This window comes from Capsicum annuum, chromosome 6 (assembly GCF_002878395.1).
Source record: "Capsicum annuum cultivar UCD-10X-F1 chromosome 6, UCD10Xv1.1, whole genome shotgun sequence".
Taxonomy (NCBI): domain Eukaryota; kingdom Viridiplantae; phylum Streptophyta; class Magnoliopsida; order Solanales; family Solanaceae; genus Capsicum; species Capsicum annuum.
The window spans coordinates 200523343-200533641 of NC_061116.1; the positions used below are offsets into that span (position 1 = coordinate 200523343).

The 10299-nt window shown below is 31.0% G+C and overlaps 1 protein-coding gene across 1 annotated transcript; it reads right to left on the bottom strand.

Moving 5' to 3' along the window:
• Positions 1-71: 71 nt before the first annotated feature.
• On the bottom strand, positions 72-10299 carry LOC107873994 (F-box/LRR-repeat protein At3g59250-like). Its single transcript, XM_016720902.2, has 7 exons — positions 10287-10299; positions 10070-10228; positions 2214-2338; positions 1441-2088; positions 1156-1341; positions 880-1071; positions 72-176 (listed from the first exon to the last, which is right to left on the bottom strand). Exons 1-7 carry the CDS (start codon positions 10297-10299, stop codon positions 72-74), a joined length of 1428 nt encoding a protein of 475 aa, XP_016576388.2.

Sequence of the window (10299 nt, forward strand, 5' to 3'; positions counted from 1 at the left end):
CCAAAACAACTCATCCACAAATTTATTCAAAACATAAACTTAGCTAGTAGCAATAACACATAATTAAGGAACTATGGAAACTTAACTCTCTTTAACTCATGCCTCCAACATTTCCAAGGTAGAGATGCACAACAAGGTTTCTCATCTTCATCGTCAGCTGCATCTCTGTATGTAAACTACAAAACCAGGAAAACCACAACAGAAACAAAGGTAATAAATGTGTTCATATGCAACCATCATAAACCAATATAGATACGGTTAAAACTAATTGGTATTAGCTTATAAATAGTGTGAATATTCTACGGCCTTAACCCCGAATCCCGGGGCTAAAGAAGAAAAGGAGGAAACAATTACTGTGAGGGGAAGGAGAAGCTTCATCCAATTAAGTAGATCAAAAGAATGTTAAGTTTGAGCGATCAATATGTCATGTAACATCATGTCGAATCAACCTTTGTCCCAGTTTTCCATGTATTATGAATTAAATCCTTGTGCTAATATAAATTTCTTGAATTGACAGAGCACAAGAATCTTGTAATTTCACTAACCCTTACAAAAGGCTCAAAATGACTAGTCTGCAGGCATTTCACATAAGCAGTTGGTTAACTAACTGTTAGGTTTTGGACATAATGATCAAAAGCACACCTTTTTTCGAATTTCTAACCTGAAGGTGTTTGCGAGTTTCTGTGTGTTTTTGACCATTATCTTCAGGTGATACTCAAAGTGTACTTTTGACCATTATCTCTAGGTTTTGGTTAATCTTTTCATAATTTGACCGTTAGGTAACACAAAAGATCTTGAACCAATCATGAAGGCTTAGAGATGAAGAATTAAAGGGTGCAAGAAACCTTAGCCAGTGCCTTTGAAAGATGAGTGTATTACCTCGATCAAGCTCTGTGAGCTTTGACCCTTATCAACAGATAGGGTGTCCAGTTGAGGAAAAACCCAAAGCAAACTATCCACGACATTCACAACAGAGTACTTTGTCCGATCCATAATTTTTATGTGCACACGCTTAGTACCATAAAGTGGAGGAAGCAAGTTTTCTCTCATGTCTTTTGGTATAACTATCACCTACACAAAACAAAAGATAAGTACAATGAAAAATCCAGAACTGCTTCTTCAGGCAAGGAAAGTAAACAATTTTACTGCACATACCTTGTCATAGTCGCATCTTAGTGTAATGGCCCTTGAATTATTAAAGTTACCAAGAGACTCTGTGAGCTTAGAGTACCAACGAGTGTCAAGGGCTTTTGGATCCGGGATCAATTCGATCTCAACTTCCAGCAATCGCGAAGCTTTCAGTTTGAATATAGGCGGGGGATCAAAATAGGCCCCGAGTCCCTTCTTGCCATGATGAATGTCATAGGAGAATCTTAATTAGTTAGGAGCATCATCCAGATCAACTGCAACCAAATCATAACATGCGGCTACTTTCACAACCTTAACACAACTACTTGAAATTTTCACAATCTTCAAGGACAAACAATGATCTAAGTAAAGGACTTCAAGGTTAGGTAGATTTTGAAGGAGGTTCTCTAACCATTTGTCATTGACAGCCACAGCAGTGAGCTTCAAACGCGTTAAAGAATTGCAAGCAGTTATCTCAATTATATGTTGGCCTAGAACAAATGAGCTAATGTAAAGGTTTTCAACATTAGGTGCTACAATATCAACCTTCTTGAATTTTGGAGGGCAAGTTTGCAACTTTACTGTCCTTAGTTTAGGTAAAGTTTCAGCAACTTGTAAACTAATTAGTCCACTAAATCTCTTGAGAGACAAAACTTCTAAATCAATACAAATTGCACATAGAACTTGAAGAAATTGCTCATCCAAAGATGAGTGCTCGAGGTACAACTCTCGTAGAAAATAAAACTTTATGCGATCAGAAGGTAGTTCGAGCTTAACTCCACGTAAGCTAAGCACATTTAAAGATTTGGCAGCAAAGATTGCGTCAGGCAACTTGTAGTGCTTGTATACATCAACATCTAAGAACAACTCTTTGATATTACAGGTTACAAGTACTTTAATCCAATCATCCACAGCCTTAGACTCATAAATTTGTAAATTTTCCTTGGCCTTGCCTTGAACCTTTTAATAGAGATCTTCTGGTTTAGCCGATTCGCTAGAATTTGATCCACAATTTTTTTGGACTTATGTAAACAATTATCACCAAAATCTAAGCATGAGAGGTTAGTCCAAACACTATTCCAAACCTTGGACAATGTACTAGTTTTCGCAGCGTCTTTAATAACAAGGAAAGACGGAATGTGATCCAAAATTGGCTCTGGCAGCTTGGAAATTTCGTCTGTCCCTTCCATCACGAACAAATTGTATGTGCCTGTCACAGAGAAATCAAAAACTACTAACGGAGTATCCAAAAACAAATATAAACATTAGACCAATCTGAGAGCAATTACACCAACATAGTGTAAATGTGTGTATAGAAAAGTGAAGTTTCTGTAGAGTGAAATTGACCAGAGCTAGATAGGTGGTAACGGCTTGAGTAGGTTATAGGACTTTCAGTTTGCCAATTCAGTTACATTGATGCACTTATTAGGGTTAATGACATGTATAATCACCAAGTTATATCCACTATATTAGTTTAATGGAAAAAAAATCGCTTTTTTAACACATTATAAAGGTAAAATTAAGTAATTTTACTTATGTAACAATGAAGTCACCAACTATTTTTTCGCGTCAAAATAACTGACCAAGTGTATTGCATTGGATTTATTGGAAAAAATATATAAAGTAGTATACTTAAATATTAAATTACGAAAAATAACAATACTTTTATCAAATTACATTTTGTAGCATATGTATTTGTATTTTTGTAGCAACAGTTTGCAAAAATACAAAGTACAACTTGCTATATTATGTAATTATAAAAACATTGTTATGAAACTCATAATTAAAGGATAAATATGTTATTTTTAAATTTTTTATTTCTTTAACTGAGGGATGCCCCATCCTTTTATGCCACTAACATTCCACTTAAATCAGTTTGCCTTGTCATTATCATTGCCTGCTGTTGGGGAGCGGCTCCCTCAGTGAGCATCACCTCTAGTTGCTGCTCCAGTGCCCTTTTAAATTGTTGACATGTGTCCCTTTGACAAATCAATGGGTCAAGATTTATTTATTAACTAAAACGTTTAACCATGGCTAACGGTCCCTCAATTCTGTCGAAAATCTGCTTAATTCAGTCGAAGAGAGGGCTTAATTACACCTCAAATGCCAACGGATCAAACTCATTTTCATCTATTTTCTCTCTTTTACGTTAAAATTGTCCTATTATTCACTCCACACAAAAACACAGGTTCTTGCGCAGGAATTTTTTTTTTTCAAATCAATAATTTATTAATTCATCAAATTTGAAGTAATTATGCTAATGGATGCTCTATGAATTTGTCATCGACTGCTATTGATAGTGCCGACGACCCAGGGATGGACCCATGCTGAATTTTGTGGTTCTCCGGCAGATCGACACCCCTCAAATTCGATGTAGACTAAATATAATTATACAAGAAAGGTATATAAATTAATACTTAATTTTTAATAACACCTTGAAAATTAAGAACATAGTTGAGTGACTTGATTTCTCTTAAAGCTTGAGTGTCTATATATGTATTCGAACCTAACCTTCCAGGCTCTGTAATTCCTAAATTTTGAGTTCGTCCGTATGAGGACCTCAACTTTCACTCCTTCCGGATCGATTGGGTGTTCCTTGGAGGCAAACTCGGCGTTTATTTTCATTAGAAACTTGAAATTTTCATCTTGATTTGCCCTATCTAGTTTGACTTGATGTTAAATTTTTCTATGTGAAAATATTTTTTTAAAAATAAATAAATAAATAAATAAGTCTCCGTGCAATTCTATATTTTTTTAAGTTTTATGGTATGATCAGTTATTAAGAACACGGGGAAACTTACAGAAGATATGCCGTCAAGTTCCAAAATTTTTCGACGGTCGAAATTGGGTAACCAACTTAAATTAGTAAAAATTATCTTTAAACTGTGATTAAAATAAAATGGTTAGTAATCTAAATCTGATTCACTGATTGGTCAAGGGGACACGTGTCAATAATTTCAAAGGGCACTAGAGCAACTGGAGGTGATGCTCACTAGAAGGGAGCCGACTCCTTGTTGTTCTCTGTTTACCAGAAAATTGAGTAGGACAGTAATACAATCCCTCTATTTCTTTACCAATCCCTTCACCTCTCCATTGAAAAGGTCTTGGAAAACAAAAAACTCAGGGAAAAATTAAATAGAACATTTCAGTTACCTGGTCAATATTAAACTTTGGTGGTGGTGGGGAAGTGGTTGTGTACATAGTGGTAGCGACCTTGTGATTAGTATTAAAATTGCATTAAACATAAACGATCACTTTAACACAATTAGAAGTCAATGTTATACATTCTTATGAATTCAAAAGTTATTACTTTCATAATAAACATAATACATTTCTAACAATGTAAACTCCACGTATTATCCATATAAACACGTTTTAGATCAAAAATTAATGGCACTTAAACCCAATATCTTATCATCATGGTGCATCGAGACTTTAACCCGATATCTTATCCTCTTAATGACATGAGACTTAAATCCATCATCACGGTCAATAACATATTAGGCCAAAGTATAATAAACTGTGCCTATAACAATATCACCATTTTGTGATTATCGATGTTCTTTTCAAACTTAATTAAATAACATGAGTTAATAATATACTTATCATAAATAGTAAAAGATGAAATCTAAATCGTGATGATCCCATAGTTCTTGTGCTCTTGCCTCCACACTTTTTGATCCAATATTTTTTCTTAACCTTCAAATTTTGAGACAGTAGAATCTTATGCTGATAAAGTATTATATAAATAAAGATAAATATTAATATCAAACTTAAAAAAAGAAGACAACTTTAGAAAATTTTAATAATACTTTTGTTTAACTACTTTTATATATCTATAAAAATATATAATAGGGTGGTTATTTATAGACCACAATTAAGAAATTAAGCAATTATAGCTTCTAGTTCATCTAGGGAAGAAGGTAAGGAGAGATGATCGAGAGAAAATATCTCACTACTGTAAAACTGAATTCAATCAGTTACAATCAACAATGTACATCTGTATTTATACAGTACAACCTCCACTCACTGCTCACAACTAGCTGGCCTAAATATTTATAACTAACTGCAATTTGCTAACTACAAAACTACCCCTGAACTTCTATTGCTAAGTCACTCCTATTTCTTCACACAAAACTTACTCCCTAAGATTGCCAAACTTAGACATCAAGTTGACAATTTGGCCAACTTTTTTAGCTATTCAAATTCAAATTGAATAAGTAACTTTAAATTGACAATTTGGCCAACTATCTTAGGTATTTAAATCCAAATTGAACAAGTAACTCTTGGTGTTCAAATTCAATTTGACTACTAACTATTTTCTCTAATTAATGACATTTTACACATACATATGTCACATGACATTCATATTATATAACACTAGTATACATATCCGTGTGATGCACAGACAATATTATTCTTAATTGTTTCATATTGAAATATTCATTCGAGGATGTTAAATTATATTATATCAAAAAAAAAGCTCAACTATCATATTATTTCTCAATGAAAACTTCAATATTAGGTTTTAATTTCAAGATAATGATAATTTTTTTATTATAAAATCAAATATTTTAAATTTAAATATTTAAATATATCTAATCTTTTAATTCAAATTTTGTATTACAATATTTATAATCTTATTCTAAAACTGTCATGTGGATTTCTAATATGTACTAAAATTGGTAAATAAGACTTGGTATAATTCCTTGAAGTTTTACGTGTGTTGTGGGCTGGGCGTCTCATACTGGGCCTATTGTCTTGTTTTTTATTTTGATTTTATATATATATATCTATAATATATTAAAAGTGTAAAAACCCTTTGAAAAGTGATTTGAACTTTTTGCTCTTTATTAAAAGTCTTCACTTTAAATAAAATCTTCTTTTCACTTTTTTTAAAAAATTATTTTTGTGATATTAAATATTAATAAACATATTAAAAATTAAAAGAATTGACAAAAAAAATCAAATACATTTTTTTCTGACATATCTTTTAGGTTTAGGACTCTTTATTTTAGGTAAAATTTAGATCTTTTGGTTTTAAAGCTCTTTATATATGGAGGGTTAAGAAATTCTTCTAACATGTTTTGCCTTATAGCGGCAAAGTTCGAGTTTAATGTCAGAAACGAGATGAAGGACATTGTGCTTCTGATGAATTCAGATGTAATAAATCAATTCTTGAATAGTTATGGATCATTAGGTGTCTTGTATTCTTATTGCAAATGATAAGTCATAAAAAGTATATTCTTTATGTTTATTTTCTCTTCCCTGACTGGACTTAAGACATGAATACATCTTGAAAACCATAGTTTTTCAATTGCCTCTATGAAGTAATTGTTGTAGGGTGCGTGAGAAGTCAAGTCATATGATTTTTGTAGTGCATAGCTGGACAAGATCAAGTTTGGGAACCTTAGAGCTACTGTAATGTTATCCGTCCGCGTGTGATCTATTGATGGTTATTGGTTTGAGATGCCGAATCAGATTACTGATGCTTGATTCATGGTCGACATCTTACATCACTCCTCTTGAGGGGTGATCCTACCTCAGACCCTGTGTGAATTCTAGTTGCTTCATGCATGGAGAATCTGTCTTTTTTTTCTTTAAATTGATAGGATCCAACATTGCAGGATAACAAATCTTTCAAAATGAATAGAAAACTTGCCCTATGATGATATATTCTAGAAATTAAAGCTATGATTATTGAAAAATGAAAAGAGAGAGAAAGTGCATTCTGATTCTTATTTTATTAGGGTACATCTTACCCTGATAAGGAATTTAAGTTGAGAAAACAACAATTTAAAATAACAAACTGTGATTACTAATCCTCTCTCCAAATCAACTCCAATTCAAACTCTGATGGGGAAGCAAAAGACAATAACAATACACACAAGTACCAAGCAAGTTTTGTTTTTTTTTTGTATGCGTCACTTCGTTATCTTTTTAGAATTTTTAATATTGGAACCTTAACTTATGTGTTATTTGTTCGAATTTCCGTTGTATCTTTAAATTCATTCAGTAGCTAGAATTTTATGATTTTTGGTTTGTCTTGGCCTCAATTTGATTTCGGTATATTTGCTTCTGCATGTAATTTGAAGGTACTTAAACTCAATTTCTTTTTTTTTTCCTGAATGAATTGTTGGTGTGTTAATTGTTTGGATTCAACAAATTCTTATTCCTTGGTGCTCAACTTTTAGTATTATGTGTTTTGACATTTAGTAAAAGAAACATACTTAAACAACAAATAAAGAAGATTTGAATTTTTTGCCCTCATAAATTTTCGACAATAAACAAAATTGTCTTTTCATTTTTTTTAATAATTATTTATAAATTAATATTTCATTATTCTCCTAATACTTAGGACTTGAAATTCAACTAAATTTTAGTTATTAAATTAGAGGTATTTAGAATTTGAAATCAACTAAACTTTTATTTTTTGGTTCTTTCCTTATTTGAAGTTCTAAATTAATATTTGAAGTAAATATTTATATTTAGGCATGGAAAGTTTTAAAACCTAAGTAAGTAAACAAGGAGTGCTAGATGCCTTTTCGCTTGAAATATATTTATTTTTCTTTGCAAGTTATAGGGCACAAAAACTATAATGAGCCTACGAAACATCCAAATATATATATATTACTTTCTTTAATTATTTCATGAAGTTACATAGCCAATGATACTTATTTTCACAAATTACTCCATTTGTTCTGTCTGTATTTGTTTTTTTTTAATTGATAAATGGAGGTTTTAGCATGGAGACCTCTGAATATGAGTATGTGTATTAACATGTTAAATGTATTTTCCTTTTTAAATTATTTGATATATTTTATTTTAAGTAAGGAATTTATTTAAAATAGTCTTTCTATCTATACTGCTATAGAGGATAAGATATTTATTACCCCTCCCCAAACCACACTTATAAGATTACATTGAGCATTTTATTATTGATTATAGTGATGGCATTCAAAAGTATAATCTATCGCATTCGTCTTTTAAAAAAAAAAAATTGTTCTTTTCAAGTCAATCATATATAGGACTAAAAGTAATTCTAGAATTATGATAGCATAAAATGATAGATTTATGATCAAATTCTGAAGTTAAAAATTTGAATGAATTATAGAGGTGATACATTTGCGTTTTATGAGGAGTATAAATTTATGGGTAAAAAATCATTAAAATTAGAAAAAATATATATATAAATTCATAACTAATGTAATGAATTTAATGTTAAGAATTTTAAAGATTGAATTCATAGATCAAAATTCTAAACCTGTGTTTTCTACTTGAAGTCTGAAGAGTCCTAGAAGACGTATTAGAGAAATATGTACTATTGTATGGTGTTGTTATCTGAAAAAGTAGTGCCACGTATTTAATTCTTGGTGGTTCTATCGAAAACAACATTTCTATCACTGAGATAGTAGTAAGGTTTACCATCTCCAAACCTTAACTCCACTTTATGGGATTGTATTGAATATGTTGTTATTGTTGTTTAGGATATCAATCTTGCACTCAAAAAGGGATATGAAGTAATATTATGTTCTACATTGTTAGCAATGATGAAAAACATTTGGAAATGAAGGGAGTATTATGATAGCATGAGGTTGTTAGCAAAATAAAGATACTCGGAAAATTGTGATTTTAATTGGTGAAGAGGAAATAATTTTTTTTATTCGTGTTATATTTTATGTTATATTTTAAAAATTTTATATTTAATAATATAATATACACATAACAATTTGCTTTTTATATATTTATTATTATTGACGTTATATACACGTGCAAAGCACGTACTCTAAATTAGTATATATATATGTGTGTGTGTATTTAGCGATTTTTTGTTAAAAAAAATAAGACTATCAACTTTAAAAAAAATATGTACTAAAATTGGTAAATAAGACGGTATAATTCCTTGAAGTTGCACTTGTGTTGTGGGCTGGGCTTCTGATACTGGGCCTATGGCGTTTGAATGTGCTTTGCTTGTTATAAGACATGGTCCTTTTGAGTTTCCTTTGTACTTTGCAAGCCTTTAATGGACCATTTTTATTTGAATAAAAAGGGGAAAGGACAAAAATAACACCTAAAATTAAAATAATTTAATGAAAATAGCACCTAAAACTAAAAACCCGGTAAATAGACACTCCCATACGCTTAACTACATATAATCAGAAATGTGCCCAAATCAAAATATAACTTTACCTTTCTTTCTTTCCTTTTCATTCACAATTTTCTTTTCATTCAAACTCCTAATTCTCCGTTCCCATTACCTTTTTTGACACTCATCTTTACCTTTTTCATTCCATAAATTTTTGTATAAATCTCTAAGAATCTGCATTCAATTAGCGTCATGTAGTTTTTCACCAATAAATGATAAATCATCCTCAATAATTTCATAAACAGATAAAGGATCGTCTTTCACCATTTTCTTGTTTGCTGTTCCATTCGATAGATCCAATTTTTTTTCACCATTTTCAACAAAAATCTCAAAATCAAATAGAGAATTTCGAAGCAAGGTAAGGATTTTTAGGTAGGTTATACGATAGAAAAGTGTAACAAAAAAAGATTTGTTGATATCAAACCACGGAGTAAAAATACTCCTTTTTCTATCTTTTTTTTAATTGTTATTTGTCTTAGCTGGGCAGTTAGTAGAAAATAGCTACTTTATACTGTATCAATGTGGTATAAAAGTGTATCAATCTAGTATAAAAGAGTATCAATTGGATATATGCTACTGTATATGCTTGTACATACTGTATCAATGTGGTATAAAAGTGTATCAATCTAGTATAAAAGAGAATCAATTGGATATATGAACACTGCATATGCATGCATAGATTCTCCTTCTATCTTGTTATAAAAGTGTATCAATTCGGTATAAAAGAGTATCAATTAGGTATAGGATCCCCTCTTTCTTTTTTAAAAAGTGTATCAATATAATATAAACTATAACTTGGTTTGACAAGGTGATCAGAAACTTTGCATTTTTTCTTTGACGATACACCATCATCTTCACCATTTTTTTCTTGAATTCGCTTCTTTTTTCTCTTTGTAGTAACAACTGCACATTCATCGACCTTCTCTTTCTCTTTTAAAAGATTCTTTTCTTGATCTTTTCATGCATCAAAAAGTCAAAGGAAAAGGACTTTCCAACATGACTTTTTTCTTACCTTGAGATCCCAT